At 37.1% G+C, this 20,060-nt stretch overlaps 4 protein-coding genes across 4 annotated transcripts; 2 read left to right on the plus strand and 2 right to left on the minus strand.

Annotated features, from left to right (window-relative positions):
* Positions 1-1,700: 1,700 nt before the first annotated feature.
* Positions 1,701-7,148, minus strand: LOC136249499 (solute carrier family 2, facilitated glucose transporter member 8-like). Its single transcript, XM_066041521.1, has 3 exons — positions 6,835-7,148; positions 4,797-5,021; positions 1,701-2,877 (listed from the first exon to the last, which is right to left on the minus strand). The coding sequence occupies exons 1-3, from the start codon at positions 7,090-7,092 to the stop codon at positions 1,855-1,857; spliced, it is 1,506 nt and encodes a 501-aa protein (XP_065897593.1). The 5' UTR covers positions 7,093-7,148; the 3' UTR covers positions 1,701-1,854.
* A 2,368-nt stretch (positions 7,149-9,516) lies between these two features.
* LOC136248347 (uncharacterized) lies at positions 9,517-10,773 on the plus strand. The gene has a single exon (XM_066040136.1). It carries the CDS (start codon positions 9,517-9,519, stop codon positions 10,771-10,773), a length of 1,257 nt encoding a protein of 418 aa, XP_065896208.1.
* A 550-nt stretch (positions 10,774-11,323) lies between these two features.
* On the plus strand, positions 11,324-14,643 carry LOC136248348 (uncharacterized). Its single transcript, XM_066040137.1, has 2 exons — positions 11,324-11,341; positions 13,713-14,643. Exons 1-2 carry the CDS (start codon positions 11,324-11,326, stop codon positions 14,256-14,258), a joined length of 564 nt encoding a protein of 187 aa, XP_065896209.1. The 3' UTR covers positions 14,259-14,643.
* Positions 14,644-14,665: 22 nt separating this feature from the next.
* LOC136249500 (solute carrier family 2, facilitated glucose transporter member 8-like) lies at positions 14,666-18,589 on the minus strand. Its single transcript, XM_066041522.1, has 3 exons — positions 18,294-18,589; positions 15,845-16,069; positions 14,666-15,782 (listed from the first exon to the last, which is right to left on the minus strand). The coding sequence occupies exons 1-3, from the start codon at positions 18,552-18,554 to the stop codon at positions 14,751-14,753; spliced, it is 1,518 nt and encodes a 505-aa protein (XP_065897594.1). The 5' UTR covers positions 18,555-18,589; the 3' UTR covers positions 14,666-14,750.
* Positions 18,590-20,060: the final 1,471 nt, after the last annotated feature.

Genomic DNA, 20,060 nt, shown 5'->3' on the forward strand with positions numbered 1-20,060 from the left:
TAATTTCAACCCTCCAAATTTAAATATTGTTACATTGGTAAGCGAAGTATTGGTGATGGTCTTCCTGCATTGTTGGGCAATATGGAATAGTCAAGTACCAGCAGGTCACACCGCTCACCTTAAGTTGTATAGCAGGAGTAAACTGCCACTGAACATCTCTACGGCTTTTCCAGATTTTCAGTTAGAGTTTGGCCACACAGCTACTCATCTTATTTTTAAAGCCAGCTGACTTCAAGTTACTAGGTTTTAACAGAGATTTGCTCCTGATAACTGACTGTGCAAGAAATGGTAAAATTGTACATAAGGTGTTTACAATCAGATATGATATCAATATGGACATCACTAGTCCAACTAGCAATGTTAATATCCTGAGTTGTATTACGTATTTTGATGCCTCCGCCTTCAACCAACTTTATCCTGGTCACTTGGAGCAAATAGCTATTGCATGTCCCAATTTGGAGCGTCTTAAATTACAAGGAAATGTACATTGTTTGAAGGACCTACGTGGTCTACACTACATTGCCAGTCACTGCAAAATTGCAAGGACTGAACTGTGTTGATATTAGTGATTATGATAGCCACATTTACATTAAGGATTCTGCTTGGATTATGGACCGGAGTTTTGGGAAATACTTAGCAATTTAAAGCTAACACACCTGACGGCAGATTTTGAGGAAGAAAATTGTGACACTTATCGGCAAAAACTACTCCAGCTATTTCAAAAGTGTTCACATCTGCAAGTATTGGAGTTGACATCTTGCTTACTTTGTGAAACAACTAATAATTCTCCCTCATTGTTCCAGTCATACTTCCCTTCACTACTCTACTTTAGGCTAGATGATTGTGGGCGTTATTTTTCACTTGAGGACATCGTTTCAAGGTGTACAGGGTTGAATCTTTTGAAGTACTGTTGTGAAGAAATAATGTATTTTTCATCTACATGCGTGAGCAGTCATAATTTGCAGCAATTGTGCATCGAGGTGGAGTTCAGTAGAATAACTGAAACTTTTATGGACACAATCTCAGCTCATGGGGAACTGACTCATGTAGTATTGTTTGTGAAGTCAATTACTGCTGAAGGTATTAGTGCCCTTGTGAAGAATTCCAAGAAATTGGTGACTCTGCATGTGTCTATGGTAAAACCGATGTACAGCGAAGGTGGGAAGATTGATTTGAAAGTTGTAAAGGCTACCCTGAAGAATACATTTCCTACAAGGAAGCTGTTTACTGCTGGTAGCTGCAAATTGATAGTACAGGGGAGGATGATGTATAGGAAGTCTAATGTGCTGCGTCAAGAAAGCACTGACCTCTTGTCTGTTTGGTAATGTATTATATTATATAGCTATACATCTATGTACGGTTGTTGTTTATTAATTATCATAAGTTACCCCACACTAGTAAAACGTTGTGTGTATAATATATATATATATATATATATATGTATACCTGTTAAGTTATAATACTGAACTTGTGTACATTGTACAAACTGCATACAGTAATCCAAGACCTGTCCAGATGCTTTTATCTGCAATTAATCTGCGCTTTATTCTGTAAATGTTATCCCACTAGGGACCTGTGAGAAGGATTAAAGCCTATGAATACAGGGAGTCAGAAACATGTAACTAAAACATGAACAATGCACTTGCGTGAATCGTGCATCATTCTTATAAGTACTGCAAGGAAGCACATTATAGGCAAAATAATAATTATCATGTTCTTGCTTGTGAAAAATGTCACAGAAAAAGATTAACATATGGATGCAACCACTGTTAGATTTGGGAGTATTGCTTGAAGTTAAACATAATTATAATAATACAATATTAATTTGAAGAAAAGAACATGCACTCAAATTAGCTATAGCGTATGTCTTCTCTCTCTAAAAGAACGCTCAATTTCTTCTAAAGATCTTCCTTTAGTTTCTGGAATAAACATTGCTACAAATATCACCGAGCACAAACATATTAGACTGAGTGTCCAAAATGCACCCCATGGCTTCACTGCACCTTCATAATTATCAAACAGTCCAGCAACAACAATTGTTGAACACCAGCTAACAAAGAAAGAAACTCCAATGCCAACACCTCGCACACGCAATGGGATCAGCTCTGGTAACAATAGTCGTGCAATAGCACCCCATCCAGCGGTGTATGTTGCTATATAGCAAGCTATGCTGACAATAGCTAGTGGATAAAGGTGATCTTTACATTTTGGGTCATCAGGTGGATGACAGTATGGTTTGTTGTTGAGAAATTCATATGTACCCATTGCTGCATGACTAAGACACATTACAACACCACTAATCATTAACAGTTTTCTTCTGCCTAATAGGTCAGCTATAAAAACCCCAACCACAGATGCAATAATCTGTACACCTCCTGTCGCTAAAGATGAAGTTAGTCCTGGTGATTTTATTTCAGCTTGCTTAAATATGTCTTCAGCATTAAACAGGATTGCAAAAGCACCACTGAATTGTCGAAAAAACATAATTCCACAAGCTAGAACTACAGGATAGTACACAGACTTAGTCTTAAACTCTTTAAAGATTTCTGATAGTGTTAATTTCTTTTGTGACAGTATCCGATTCTCAACCTCTTGTAATTCTTGGTCAACATCATATTGATATCCCCTAAGCCACAGCAAAACGTTCTTGGCTTCATACTTCCTCCCCTGTGTCATTAACCATCGTGGTGTTTCTTTAATGGTTGTTGCCAAGGACACAAACATTACTGTAAATGCTAATGGTATTAGAGCCAGCCAAACATAAGATATGTAGACTCCAATAATTTGTCCAAGGAAAGTTCCACTGGTAAGCGCTAATTGATTCATAACTACAAAAGAACCACGTAAATGACGAGGTGATATTTCTGCTGGGTATAACTAAACAGGGGGAAGATATACATACAATAACAATTCAACATTTTTCATCACATATCAAACTAACACATGGCCACCTATTCTACTGCCAGAAATCACTGTGACTACTAGCAAAAGAGCTAAGGGGGTTAAGTTTATGTTTCAAATCAAGAAAGTAGACTAAACCAATGTGGGCAGGCGGCTCTTTATTCATTATTAATTTTACTACAGCCTTACATGCACCTGACAGTTTTATTGGAATTAGCTGAATGTTCTATTACAGTATTTCGATCTTTTATTAATAACCATGCTACTTGGCTAGATGGGCTGCATGCAGACTAATCCCGATGGAGGTTTTAATTAACCCTTTAACTTTCTAAGATCCCCTTCCTCCATGCCTATAGCGATGTAAGCAAGTTAGTTCATAGCTTCTATGTAATCATATACATTGAGATGATGAAATAATGGTGAAAACTTGCATTACATCACAATAATGAACAAATGGAGGTAGTAAGACATAAAAACATAAAATTAACAATAAGTGGCCTAAAATTATTAACATGGATGCATTGACTTACTTCAATGTATGATGGATATACTTTTCTATCCATAATAAATTTAAAACACATCATTACTTGATACTAACTAACAAAGAAAAAGGTACACAGTTATACATTTTAAAAATAAACCGAACAATTGATGTTCCGTGTATATAGCATTAAAATACACACCAAGATACTATAAGCTAGTTGTGGGCCAGATTAAATTTGATGAAGCTACATTTAGTCATCAAACGGAACCACATTATCATGTCTTATCATCACATTCTTGGTAAAGCATATGAAATACTAGGTTTGCTATACATCGTACCTTTTCTAATAGCTTTAACATCAACTGCAAAAAGCAACTATCTCGTCCAGTTGCAATTGATGCTTTCTTCCGTTTCGTGGAAACCTTGAAATTAAAGTTACTTCTCTTCATGTACATCCTTGACATTAACGACATCATGATTTTTATTACCAGCTTGAAATTTCTTACTAGTTCTTTTAATATTAAAGACCATGTACACTTCACAATCCGATCCACCCGTCAAGCAACTTTACATCATATGAGAAAATCAGATAATCACAGCCGCAACTTTTATTTTTATAGATTACCACGCCTCTGGACCAATTATAAACCATGAACTGCTACGCCCTTCTATAAACTTCAAAAATTATTTTTATGGCCACTTTGAGCAAAATTTTGTTTCATGTACGTACTCTTTTCTATGCCTACATAGTAGTAGATGTAACAAATCACCCACTGTACACACTTAAAATATGCAATCTACAAAATAATCGTACACATGCTATAAACTGTTGTAATACTGTGTGTTGAACAATATTTAAATAAATAATAATAAATTATATAGTTGTATTGACAAATTTTCTACACCATACTTGACAAGCTAGCTTGAAACAACACTTTGCTTGCTTGCTCACTTGTTTGATGTTCATTAGTCACTATACCTTGTGCTGGACACACATGTGATTTCAATTGGTTAAACACAGATAATAAAATGTACTGAGATTTTAATTTGGTGAGTTTGCAAGCATCCACCGAATCTCTAATTTTAATTCCACACCAAAATTTCTCTTATATGGTATATGGTATGTATTTAATCCATATTTGTCAGTAAATTCATATCTTGTTTGTGTAGCCCCACTAACTATATATAGCTGTCTACTTTCCCAAGAGCTAGTACAAGTATAACTGATTCACTATCTCAGTAATGTACCACTTCATATAACAATCTGCTCAGTTTCAAAATATCTCTCAAGAACTATGCCCCAAGAATTTTGCATGCGTAACTCAATACTGTCAGAAACACTCATTAAAAATTCCCTTGTATACTGTGGTACTATTATATGTATATACTTGACAACATTGTAATGACTTACTCCACCAGAAACTGATGTCCATCCAACACCAATTCCTAACACAAATCTTCCAGTAAATAGGAGTGGTCTGAATACAGGACCATCAGTGGCCACAGTTAGGATAATCAATAACCACCCAATAGTATAGGGGATACTGCAAAGGATGATGGATAGCTTACGTCCAAAGTAGTCAAATAACCATCCACCAAATGGTGCAGTGATCATAGCTCCTGCTAGTATTGTTATCTGTTAATAGCAGGAAAAATTATTGCATGGCTAACCAATAATACTATAAATACGTAGTAGCTACATAATATGATAGACACATCAAGACATATGGTGGTAGTGTGTTGTGCAGTCAAGAAAGCTGGTGCGTCATATTGACAGAAAGAAAAAAAATCAGTTTTCATGCCTGCATATATAGTTGTATGGTCCCTTCTCCAAAGCACTCCATTTTTGCATTATCACTGTCCGCTAGGTAGGGTAGGCTACACAGCAAATTAGATTAAATTTGCTCTGGCCATTCATGAGATATGGGTGGAGTGAATTAAATTTTTTTTTATATCAACATAATTATTTCAATTTTTTCTTCGTTGTTGCAGTTTATGGGAGTCTTGATTATTCTTTTCACACATGCACTGTAAAAGTTGTCATAAATTACAAATGCATGATTCAATTACATTACAAATAAATAGCTGATAAGAGTGAATTCATATACTAAGTTTGCAAGGAATCTGATAAATATCCACAGTGCTATGAATGTTTATTTGTATTAAAAAGATTGAAATTTGTCATGGCTACAGGGCAAACCACTTATGAAATTTGTTGTGCACATAGGCTAGCCATTTTAGAAGTGTCTTTTGATGGTTTGAAAAGCAAAGCAGTAACAGCTACAGAATTATAAAGAAAAAACCAAACAACTGCAAATCATGGGTTGGGATACTCTAATAGAACAGTCACCTTGGGGTGCATAACAATGTCGAAATGATTTACCAGAGTTCTCAACCACTGAGCATTATGGAACAATGGAAATGGACTGCCCGTCCACATGCAAATATGCCTGAATCCAGGACGAATTTATTTGGAGTGTGGCCTTAAACTATATAGCACAAGAACCATCTTCAACAGAGAAGTATAGGAAACCTTTCACCATTCAGAGATTGCGTCACTCATAATAGCCAAGTGTAGGGATATAATTTTATTATCTATGGTTTACCATATACAGCTATAGCACCATTATTTTGACCTCAAGCCACATGTAGATCTCATTGTTATGTATTGCTAGAAACCTACCTGGTGAACGTATGCATGTCTTACAAGATCAACCTTTAAAATATTTCCATCCACGTGAGCTGCACATAAGTGTGTTATTTTGCTGATTTATACATATGTGAAAAACTACATTTGATATTGCTACAATGTTTTAAGAAATTGTGAAAAAAGGGTAGGGTCTTCAATAGCCTAAAGTTGTGAAATTAAAAGGTGCATGGTGACCATGAAATGGCTGTAATTATGTTAATGCGAATAATTTAAGTTGCAAAAAATAACACCAATGCTGACTTTATAGCACACTGACATGTGAGCTGACACTATTACAAAATTGCTCTTACTGAGCCTGTACAGAATAACCAGAAATTAATGGAAGAATACAGAATAATGGAAGATTCTGAGCTGGTGGATGGGAAACAGAGAATTTATTTGGAGTGGCCTAAGGGTCAGGGGGTTTGGATGGTTTACCAGGATGCCTTTTAATATGGTATACAGATGCATCCCCACACCATTTTGCCCTCTACTCACTGTAAACACAAGCAATCAAAGAAACATCAGCAGCTGAGTAGTGCTGCGAATGTGAAGTCGAACACTGTATCTTCAACTTCACATATGGTATGGTATTGTCTCCTGGCTGAATGGGAGTAGCAGGTGAATGGTCTCAATGAAATACATGCATGGTGACTTCATCGTAGGTGCATTAATCCCATGCATACCTGGGGTCAGTGATATCTGGTTCAGACTGGTTGCACTGATGGTGGAGCATTTCATTATTGAATGCATCACTTACATTGAAAGCATCCTGAAATGCTATTCTCCTCAGTGATCTGTAGCCTACTGTATCCTTGTCCTTGAGCTTGCTAAGTACAGGGGAAGTAAAGCCAAGCGAAAATCCTGACAAGATCACTGCATGTACGGCTACGACACACACGTACGTCACAGTCCATAAACGAGCTTTTCCTGGGAATTGCTTTAGGTCACTAGAATCGTTTAACAAAAGATCAGACTCTTCGTGATCGCTGTCAGATATTGCAGACAACTTCGGCATTGTGACGACTTAAAATTAAATCTGAGACACGAACACTCCCACTTGCAAATTTTAAATAATTTTATGTGCTCTTTATTAGAGTCAGTCAACCCACAATACTGAGATCTTGATGAGATACACACATGCATGCATTTAAGTAGACCCTTTACTTTCTGTACACTAGAGAAACCAATCTATAGCTACTGGAGAATTTTTGCTATAGCTACACTAGCTAGTCTGTGCCGTACACCTCAAGTCACAAAACTAGAATCTGGCCTTGCTAGAATCATATGGAATAATCTCAGTAGCTCAGTACATGATAGAAGAATGCTTGTTATGGGAATTTGTGAGATGTCTGACTGATTTTGACAATAAAATCACAAACAGGAGCACACAAAATTATGCCAGCATAAATTTTGCATGCAATTAAGTAGCATCAACTGCCGCGGTGGTGGGGTTCAAGACAATTCCGCATACTGTGCCTATATTAGATTGAAGTGAATATCTCCAGTCCAGTTACTGGTTGAATTTGACCGCCTTATACATCCCTAATTACTATGAGACAATTGCTGGGCCACTACCAGCTTTCTACAATCAAGAATCTGCTTAATTATATATCTTATATTTTTCCTTGCCATGCCCACATTGGTTCCATTCGTGGACCTATTTGTGATTGCATGTTGTCCAAGGACTCACATGCTTACAATTTTTGTTATTGTTTTGTTGTACTGTACATATTTTCATCATTCATGATGGCTTTTCTCTCTCTCACAGTGCTAATCACAATCAGTAATACATGTACATGTACCTTTATGAAAAATTACATTCGTTAGATTATTTCTGCATAATAGTAATTTAGCTAGTAGTACAGGCATTTTAACAGGAATATTGGGTCAACCTTAAACTAATTGCAACAAAAGCAAACTCAATAGATTTTGTTTCCTTATTATGTCCTCATTGACAGAAAAAAAGTCCTAAGGAATCCTCCTGGGGGAACAATGTGAAAATCATTGAAATAGAAACCCACTTTTTTGCTTCTTAATGCTTTTATGGTTTCACAGTATTTATTGTTATATCTCAGCTAGGATGTTACCTGTATCAAAACTTAATATACCATTATAAAGCTCTTGCAAAGACAAATCTTTTGCTACTAAAATTATCACTCTAGGATAATGTGTTAACAAGTTATAATCATATACATTGTATCTTGAGTTTGCCTACTTTTTGTACATGTTTTGCAACGTTAACTACTGTGGTAACACCTTATTGAGCTTGAATGTTCTGTTGTGGATGCATGAAATATCATGCCAGATTCGCTTTCATAAGGAAGAAAGTTGTGGGATGTCAGCTGTGACCTACCAAAAGCTAGTAGATCTAAAGACTCAGGACTGCTATGAAAATCTTGATGTCCTATGGAAAACATCTGTCATGTTTGGAGCTCCCAGACCTGCATGGTCAGGAATGATGCAGTTTGTACATCAGGGTCACCACCCAGGTAGGGCATCTATTATGTTCTTGCCCATAATAGACATGAATCCCAGTGACAGCACATACATTTACTCCACCCTCATGTTCATCAGTAATCATGCACGAAGGCATGGTGTTACCCCAATCCTAACATTTGACCAGCCACTGTGGTGGAAAGCTACCATGATTGTTGAATCTGAACCTGAGGGAAGTAATCTAAGAGAAATTGTTTTGCGTCTTGGTGGTTTCCAAACTGAGATGAACTTTCTGGGATGTATTGGACATTTAATGGATTCATCTGGACTGCAAGAAATGCTGGAGTCAATCTATGCACCCAATGCAGTTGTTCACATGCTGAGTGGCAAGGCTATTGCACGAGCTGTACGTGCACACTTCATTGTTGATGCAGCCCTCAATGCTCTGATACTGAGAAGAGTGCTCAATGCTCCTCTACCATGCCAACCTGAAACACCAGAAAGCAATGATGATAACGATCCAGACGTTGCCGAATCTGCTGATGTAGGTAATAGTCAATACTTGGATGAAGCCCACACCTTTTATGATAAGTTAATGTCAGGAGATATTTGTGCTGAAGAAGCACAATCCTCCTGTGTTCTGGAAAAAATCAAGGATAGTCTTAAGAAGAATGCAGAGTCCATGAGGAAATCTTCCAGAACTTCAGCTTTGTGGATTCAGTACATGAGCATGATGGACATTTTACGCAAATTTATCAGAGCAGAGCATACAGGTAACTGGGAGTTACATCTGCAGTCCATCCAAGCTATGCTTCCATACATGGCAACTTCAGGTCACAACTCCTACACTAAATCTGGCATGCTGTATTTGCAGCAGATGTCGACCCTCCCGACTCAACATCCCAATGTTCTGCAACATTTCAGTGAGGGATTACATGTGATCCGAAGAAGCAACCGTCTGTGGGCAGGCCTTTCATCTGACCTTGTCATTGAGCAAGTTTTGATGAGAAGCTTAAAGACCAGTGGAGGTCTCACACGTGGACGTGGAATGACTGAAAATCAGCGTCTATTGTGGCTGCTGTCAAGGCCTGCCTGTGCAGAAGTTAATCAGGCAATGCAGGATCTCACCGGGGTTAACTACAACACTGGGGAGCAGAATAAGGATATAACAACAGCAAGACAAGCACGTGACTGGAAAGACACATTAATTGTACTCCAGTATTTGCAAGAAAGGAACCCATTTAGCATGGACCCAAGTCTGAGAAGCATTTCCACTGGAGTGCATGCCCACCCCGCTGTCAATGTTGATGAAGCAGCAGCAGTCGGGGACATGATATTGACACAAATGAATGGGACTACACCTGCTAAGTATACATTTCAGAAAAAAAACCAGGTAGTCACTCTTGGTTTGAAGTCATCTTCTGTCAAGATTGATGGGGATAGAATTCAGATTGACCCACTGCTTCTCTTTCAAAGACTTACTACTGTCATGCAATCATCAGATGATCTGGAGTTAGCCTTCAAGCATGAGTTGTGCAGCTATCCACCTGCTCTCTTTGATTCCTCTCTTTTGCTCCATGAAGCAGACAAGCCAGCAGTTGCTGATGCAATATGGAAGATTTGTGAAAGTAGTGTCCCAGTAGATATCCCAGATGATGGCATTCAGTATGTCCTGGATGGTGGAGCACTTTTACAACGCATCCCATGGTCTCGCGGTTCTACATATGGAGACATCTGCCACCAGTACACAGAATATGTAGCAAGAAAGTACATGGATGCCATAGTTGTATTTGATGGCTATGAAAATATTAATACAAAACATATGACACATCAGAGACGATCCAAAGGAAAGGCTGGTGCAACTGTGACAGTTGCTGCTAACATGACCACTACAATGAAGAAGGACCAGTTTTTGGCCAACCAAAAGAATAAGCAGCAATTCATTTTTTTGTTGAGTGCAGAACTGGAGAAGAACAACTGCAAAACTTACCATGCACCTGGAGATGCTGATCTTTTGATTGTTCAGAAGGCTGTTCAATCAGCTACTACCAGTAACACTGTGCTAGTTGGTGAAGACACTGACCTCATTGTCCTGCTCTGCTACCATGCAAGACTTGATTCCCATGACCTCTTCTTTCGTCCTGAGCCAAAAAAAAACACAAAAAAAGCTTCGTGTCTGGAATATCAGAGCCACAAAAGAAAAGCTTGGTCAAGACATGTGCAACAACATCCTCTTCATCCATGCTATTCTTGGGTGTGACACAACATCACGTCTCTACGGGGTTGGAAAGGGGTCATTCCATACCAAATCAACAAAAAAAAATCTGGACCCCTTTCGATTTTAGTGAAATTTGGCACAAACATGGCCCCTTTCAAGAAACGTTCTCACACCAAAATTTGGCTCATTTCATAGGTCTCCCTTTAAGTTATGACCACTCAAAGTTTCTGCTGAAAATTTTATTTTGCTTACATGTCTTCAATAAAATGGCCATAACTTTGCTTGTGATTGACGTAGAAACATCTGGTTTAGATTTTTGAAATGCTTATTAAATTCTCTTTCAGGTGATATATAATGTTTTATAATCGTTCAAAGGAAAAGGTAAAACCACAAAAATGTAGCTTTTTCCTTTGATCTTAATTTTCAAAAATATATATTCTTTAATTAAATATATTTTTGGTTTACATGTTGCTCTAATAACTACCATTCATCACTGTGAGTTTAAAGTTGGGACCAATAGTAAATCATGAGTTATAAGTGTTAATGTGTAGCCTTGTAATCACTGTTGTTTGTATGGTTCAAATACGCAAAGATGCAATACGAATTGCAAGTAACTTTATATAATAGTACATCACAATTATTTTATACATTGTTGGTTTGTAAGTAAAGTTAATTTGTTTCTTTTTTGTAAGAAAACCCAGTAAAAGCTTGTAATTAAATACATATACTCAAGTAATTTACCCCTTATCAAGCTTGTATATATTGTTTCTGATTATGACACCAAGTCGAATATTCAAGTTCACTATTTCATCATATAGTAGTGAAATATTGAACTTGATGAGATTTTCACTAGCTACAGTAACTGCTACTGTTAGCATTTAATGCTGATTGTTGATATGCAAGTACGTATTTTGATACACAAATGTAGCTATAGTGGAAACTGTCTAAGCCAGTAAGGCCAATTTTTTTTGGCCTTAATAATGTAGGTGGCTATTTATATAGTTTGATGTGTACAAATCTTTTACTTGAACAATTTAAAGTTGGCCCTTAATAGAAAGGTGGCCTTTCATTACAGGTGGCTGCTAAGACAAGTTCCACTGTAATTTGAAACACTTACAAATAAAACAATGTTATGTAGCTGCATTCACACAGGCATGAATGTTTCAATATTGTAATCTACTAGAGCTTTTCTAACAAGTAGTAATGAACAACTGATGTAGTATTAACATTCTTTTCAACTTATACCTTCAAAAATTCAATTGTGTACTGATATCAATGTATCAAGTTTCCATGTGAATGATTGTAGAGGCTGTCATGCAATATGCACCAGTTTTAGTCTCAACTTTTACTATGACACTCTGATTTAACTTTGAAGTTAGTTGCGTTGACCCTTTCTTTAATCGATTGTTGATGTATTTCACTTAAAGCTATAGATATGCATCAGTGTGCAATTGCTGTAGTGAACCTTTGTACAATGTAATTTCTATGGAACATTTCTATGATTCTATGATTTTCAATTATAGAATCAAATTATGAGCTACATTGCTATTTTTATCATGATACAGTTGATGTATGGAGTTTAAGCCAGTTACCTTAGGGCCAAAATTTATGGGCCTTAATGTGTAGGTAGCTGCTTAATACATTTGCATAAGTGTACAGCAACAATTTAAAATTGGCCTTATTGGAGTGGTGGCCTTTCTATACAGGTGGCCACTTTCCACTCTATTCCATCAAATTTTTAATTTGACGAGTAAGACAATACATAGTGGTTTTAGAAGTGTACATTTTTCCAGCAAAGGCATTATTTATAGGTTCAAACATATAAAGGTGGCCTTTAAGTGGCCATGCAGTAGTAGGCATTCCCTTTCAGAGTATGATTCAGAGTGATATACAGTGTAACATATCTTAGCAGCTACCTTAAAGGCCACCTTTTTATAAGGGCCAACTTAAAATAGAATATTTCTACTCTAATGCAACTATATGAAGCAGCTATCTAGGTATTAAGACCAAGAAGCTTTGGATATCACTAAGACATGACATTTCAATTCCACTTTACATGTACATATGTATGAATAACTGTGTCGTGTGCATCCATTATACACGCGTATAAGATTGGAAACTATCATCATAATCTGTGGCCGAATATTATTGTACAGTAAGTAAAATTGAAAGAATACATTGGAATATCATTAGTTGTTCAGTAAATCCCTTATAAATATAGCTACCTCTGTAATAAGACCACCTCTATTTATAGGACACTGAACTTACAGCAAAAACATAATCAGTGATTATTTTATTAGGCAGCCTTATTATTGCTCCAACTTTCTTAGCTTTAAAAGTGGCTCTGTTAGTATGGTTTCAGTGTACTGAGCCCTTGTCAATACAAACCCTAACTATTTTAATGCATAAAATGATTTTTGACATACTAATATAAGGTAACTTGCAATTGGTATTGGAAATTACACTAAAAATACCGTACAAACAGCAGTGATTACAAGGCTACACATTAACACTTATAACTCATGATCTACTATTGGTCCCAACTTTAAACTCACAGTGGTGAATGATGGGTATTAGAGCAACATGTAAACCAAAAATAAATTTAATCAAAGAATATATATTTTTGAAAATTAAGATCAAAGGAAAAAGCTACATTTTTGTGGTTTGACCTTTTCCTTTGAGCAATTATAAAACATTATATATCACCTGAAAGAGAATTTAATAAGAATTTCAAAAATCTAAACCAAATGTTTCTACGTCAATCACAAACACAGTTATGGCCATTTTATTGAAGACATGTAAGCAAAATAAAATTTTCAGCAGAAACTTTGAGTGGTCATAACTTAAAGGGAGACTTATGAAATGAGCCAAATTTTGGTGTGAGAAAGTTTCTTGAAAGGGGCCACGTTTGTGCCAAATTTCATGAAAATTGAAAAGGGTCCGGATTTTTTTTTGTTGATTTGGTATGGAATGACCCAAAGGGGACATCCCTTAGCAAGTTCAAAGCAAGCAGTATGTTCCGTGAGCAGGCAAAGGTGTTCCATTCTAATTCAGCTTCCACACATGATGTGATAGATGCAGGAGAGAAAGCTCTAGTACTAGTCTACAATGGAATGTCAACTGACACATTGGATTCCCTCCGACATAAACGATTCTGTGAAAAAGTAGCTTCAAAAACATCCCATGTAAAACCACAATCATTGCCACCAACTTCAGCAGCAGCAAAGTACCACAGCCTTCGCGTGTACCTTCAAGTTCAAGAATGGAAAGGATCAGCTGCAGAACTTAATCCCATAGACTGGGGATGGCAGGAGTGTGAAGAGGGATTTGTGCCACTTCAAACATCACTACCTCCTGCTCCTGAACATCTGCTACGGGTGATTAGATGCAACTGCCAGACTGACTGCAGTACATTAAGATGCTCATGCAAGAAACACAACATTGAGTGTACTCTCGCTTGTGGTAACTGCAAGGGAACTGGGTGCACAAACACATCTTATGATAATGATAATGAACCTGTTGAGTAGTTATACACAGACTGACATTTGCTACAATCTCTTTGATTGATATCACCTGTATTAATTATATTATTTTGATAATAACTTGTTAACACATTATCCTAGAGTGATAATTTTAGTACCAAAAGATTTGTCTTTGCAAGAGCTTTTTAATGGTATGTTAAGTTTTGATACAGGTAGCATCCTAGCTGAGATATAACAATAAATACTGTGAAACCATAAAAGCGTTAAGAAGCAAAAAAAAAGTGGGTTTATGTTTCAGTGATTTTCACATTGTTCCCCCACGAGGATTCCTTAGGACTTTTTTTCTGTCAATGAGGACATAATAAGGAAACAAAATCTATTGAGTTTGCTTTTGTTGCAATTAGTTTAAGGTTCACTCACATATTGACTGTACTATAGCAGTTAAACCCGTTTATAAACAAAATGGCTGTTATAGCTATACAGCAAATAAATTATATTAATGAAATAACAATTTGTTACAGTATATAAACACATCTATTATAAATTTAGTCTTCTTGATCTTTTTTCCATAAAAGAACGTTCAATGTCTTCTAAGGATTTTCCTTTCGTTTCAGGAATAAAAAATGCTACAAATAATGCACCAAGAAAACATATAAAACTGAATGTCCAATAAGCACCCCATGGCTTCACTGCTTCCTGGTAATTATCAAACAGTGCACCAATGATAATGGAAGAGCCCCAGCTAACAAATAATGCTATACCAACTCCAACACCTCGTACACGCAATGGAATTATCTCGGGCATCAGCAAACGTGAAGCAGCTGATAAACCAGCAGAATAACTAGCCACAAATATAGCTATGCTGACAATAGCCAGTGGGTAAAGGTGATCTTTACACTTTGAGTCATTGGGTGGATGACAGTATGGTTTGTTGTTGAGAAACTCATATGTACCCATTGTACCATGGGCAAGACACATTATAATACAACTACCAATCATCAACTTTCGTCTACCAAATAAGTCAGCTATAAACACTCCAACTAATGATGCTATGATCTGTACACCTCCAGTTGATAAAGATGAAGTTAGTCCTGGTGACTTTACTTCAGCTTTTTTAAAGATATCTTCAGCATTAAACAGAACTGCAACTATGCCACTAGACTGCCGAAAAAACATAATAGTACTCGCCAGAAAGACTGGATAATAAACAGATCTATGCTTAAACTCTCTGAGGGTCTGTACCAAAGTCAATTTATCTTGTGACATTACGCGATCCTCAATATCTTGTAATTCTTGCTCAACATCGTAATTACGACCTCTAAGCCATGCTAGGACCTTCCGTGCTTCATCTTTTCTATTCTGAGTCATCAACCATCTTGGTGTCTCTTTGATAGTGGTTGTAGTCAATGTAAACACCAATGTGAGTGCTAATGGTATCACAGCCAACCAGTAGTAGGAAATATAGTTTCCAATTAGTTGTGCAATGAATGTCCCAACAGTCAATGCTAACTGATTGATCACAACAAATGCACCTCGAGTGTAACGTGTAGACATCTCAGCTGGATACAACTATAAAACACAAACAGCTATGAATATATTATACGTAACAATGCTCAAAATCTGTGACCTACACCAACAGAAACAGATGACCATCCTGCAGCAATTCCTAGCACAAATCGTCCAGTAAATAGGAGTGGTCTCACCATAGGTCCATCAAATGCCACAGTTAGTATAATCATTAACCATCCAATGGTATAGGGGACACAGCAGAGAATGATGGATAGCTTACGTCCAAGATAGTCCACTAAATATCCACCAAATGGGGCAACAACAGTAGCTCCAACCAATATTGTTCCCTACATAGTTAGTATGTACATAACATAACTACCAGTCTATAATCATACAGTATACACATTATGGCAATTACGTAGGTGCTTAAACTGCATAGGCCGATATATCAGCTGCCACACATAGTCATAACAAAGCTCTGTAAATTTCAAACTATTTACCCTATGACTTTGTAATCAATAATATTTTACTCGTGATGTAATAAGGATTAAAATGATACCTAGGGGTTTACCCTACAACAGAGTATGGGAACTGAAAACTTTCCATATAAATCAATTTCCATTTGTAAGCATTACATACCATTAGAGCTTCATTACAAAACAGGCAAAAATAGGTAGCAGTTAGAATTGTGTGAAAAAATATTTAGTCGGTGGATGTGCATTTGACATGATCACTGAAACTCGGTTTAGCTTTACCTTACAGCTGTTCAGATATTGATCCTTCCGTCTTTGTTTTCTTAACAATAACACAAGTCATGGCCATGTACAAAAATACAATATCTATAATATTGTCTAAAAACTTATATACAATACCTATATAGTTTTCAAACAATATAAACATAAAACACTTATACAGTAGCATTTCCTAATAAGAATCACATGAGACAATGCATGAATAATAAAGTCTGAAGAATTTAATGTAGCAATACGTGATGCACTGCATGATAATCAGATCAAAAAAACCATATATCGTCTGAAGAAGCACTGAGATTTCACTGTACTACTATGAAAACTACTTTGTGTTACCTATGACACAGTTATATTGGTATCAATCTTTTTAGCGGACGGTCCTCCTTCTACTCTAACAATCAGCGCTCTCCATAAATATGTGCCAACATTTTTGATGATAAAATACAGTGTATTATTATTATTAAAACTGGTGGAGTCAAAACCATACCATCTGTACATTTATTGAATCATGACATAATTGCACAGGTCTTAGTATTATATAAACAGCTATATTATGTAAGGTAAATCAGTTCACAGAACTACCACATCATAACCCATGTCTATTCTGGCAGTTACATCAGAGGAAGCTAATATATACAATAACATAAACCCTGTTGCCATGCCCTTTTCACCACCTCCAATACATATAGAGTATGTGCTGGACAAAACTGTAGTGAACTGAAGTAGTGTATTTTAGTAATCTACATCTCCGGAGAACTGAGCACTGATCAAGAGAGAGAGACGTTTTATTTGTTAAGACAATATACAACATAATTACAGGGGTCTAGATTCAGGGGTACCACGCACTGGGTGGACAGTACAGGAGCCCTGCACTATTAAATTACAATACAAAAATAATATTTATGGCGTGCAGAAAAGTTCAGTTTAGGCAAACCGATAGATCCCAGTCCAGGGAGACTCTAGAATTAAAAATCCTGTATGAGCAGGAGATAGCAATGCGAGCAGCCTGCTCAAACAGGGATCTTACAGTCTTCTTTGTTATTTCACAAGCATTGGCCACTTGGGCAATTGTGTCTGGCATAAAGTGGTCTAAACAACCAATCTCGATGGAAATGAGATTAACAGATAAGCCAGAAAGCTGAAGGTCATATTGTAAACAGCCATACCAATCTTCCTTCTGAGCTCTAGCAGCCAAAAGATGTTGCTGGGTATTGGTGGGGATAGTTAGTTCGAACAAACAGATGGAATTATTGGAAACCAACACCAAGTCAGGTCTGCTAAGGGTGTAGGAAAGATTGGTTGGAATGGTGCTAGGAGGGCAGACACTAGCAGGAGATCAGAACTAAGATGCACAACTTTTAAACGGGAGACCACCAGCATGCGAAGTACACGTTCTTGTGTCTAAAAATATGGCCTGTAGCAGGGTCTGGATAAATCAGTCTCGCCTAATGCCCTATCAATGTTAAGCCCCACTACCCCCCTCCCGGGCTTACTAGGGGATTAGTGGGGGATTTTGACTTGATTTGATCTGAAACTCTGCCCCACTAGTGGGGCATTTGACCGCTCGAAATTTTAGGCGTTTGTTTTAACTTGCAAGCTAAAGGAATTGACCTGTTTCCTAAAGTACCTAACAGCCATACTACATGGAGATTTGACCACTAGTTGTTCCCCCATGAGTGGAGAATTTGATTTTTCAAAAAATCAAATCCCCACCATTTCCCCCATTACGCCCGGGAGGGGGTAGGTGGGGGATAACATTGATAGGTGCATAAAGCCGGACAATTCAGCGCCACACCCACAAAATGTCATGTGACAAACTTACGCTAAAAATATCTTTGTAGGTGGTCTTGTGTAAAGAGCTGTATCCACTCTTCTTGTCCCCGAGTTCGCTGAGTACTGGAGAAGTAATACCAAGTGCAAATCCCAGTATAAATATCGCCTGCACGGCCACAATGCAGACGTATGTTACAGACCAAAGACGTGAAGACTTTTCATAGTATCGGTCTGCAGAACTCGACGTAGACTCAGTCAACAGTTGTTGTGATTCTTGGGACTGCACAGGAAAACTGGTGAGAGAACGCATTGCTCATTTGTTTACAAACAAAAAGTAAATTATTTTTTCACGCATTAACTGAATAAATAAAGCGCCTAGGAAATTATTTTTTATGCTGTCAAATTAAAAAAAAAAATTTTTAGTACTTGTCACCCTGGATCAAGTTAGAAGTGATTGATGTATGACCTCCCTTGCTATGTGCTGGTTGTGACACTACCAACTCTTGAACCTGGCCAGGTGTCAAGCACTATACTACTCCATGTGCTCAGCTTTGTCAAGCTCACAACGAACCATGTCTTGACTGCATGTTCTGTTGCTCTTAATCAGGGCAAGTATACCTGGAGACATGATTCAGTCTGGCAGGTTTTCATTCACAGGCTCCAACAGCATTTACCTGAATTTTTAAAACTTTCAGCTGACCCTCCTATTGGCAGGAATGAAGATCAATATGGCTCTTTACTACGTGCATGACTTTCAACACTCTGGGTTGACTGCTGATCTTATTTCTACTGCATGAGATTGAATGTTTGTGCCACATATACCAGACACACTCACTCAAGTGGCTACTACTTGTCAAATAATGAAGAGAACTATGAGATCACTGTTGAGCAGGCTGTTCATATTGGTCTTTTGCCCATACATTTAGGACTGGATCACCTAAGTTGAATTTTATTACTAGCTACATGTTATATAATATATAGTTTTATAGTGTGATTTAATTATAGTGTAAGCCTTGACCACTTTGTGGCTATCAGTGCATGGTACTACCTCTCAGTCTCTAGGCCCCTGTACACATATTGTATAATCAATAAGACATCTTACATCTTTTGATAGCCATGCATAGCTTTTGCATGTCCATATTATGCTAGTTACATGAGGTGTATGCATGCTTCATAATACTTCAGCCCTCTTACAAGTCCCTAGTGGGACAGTAAATAATAAATGCATAGGCCAGTCAAGTAATTCATAACTGCGTATCTAGCTATTTGTAACTGTATGCCATTAACTTTGTATGTACCCTATAAGCCTTCATAGATGAGCTGACTTGAAAATGTGATAGCTAGACATTTTTATAGCTATTCATTTGCATAGCTATAGCTAGTTAATGGCTAAAGCGTTTGGAGGGAAAGTTTCAAAGCTAAGGATTAATCTGCATATAAGATGGCATTGCTTTTCTGCTTCAAACTCTTTTACGTCACATATGTACAGAATGTAAAATCCAGATGTAGCTAGCTATATAGCTAGCTAACTGACTACCAATCATGATACCCAAGAATTCCTAAAGAAGCGTCAACCCTGGTAAAGCTACCATAAATTGAAGAAAGAAGTATAATGGATTTGTCAAAGATCTCATATCAGTTAGCTTTCATCACTGTTGGATTCACATAATGAAGTTACTAAAAGATTTTGCTTTTATTTTGCAAGATGAAGCCAGCATTAACACATTATGTTATCATGGAGAAACATATACAGACAGTAAACAGTCAGTAAAGATTTTAAACAACTCAGTACTTTCATTAGTATAATAAAGAGGAC

This window comes from Dysidea avara, chromosome 3 (assembly GCF_963678975.1).
Source record: "Dysidea avara chromosome 3, odDysAvar1.4, whole genome shotgun sequence".
Lineage (NCBI taxonomy): Eukaryota > Metazoa > Porifera > Demospongiae > Dictyoceratida > Dysideidae > Dysidea > Dysidea avara.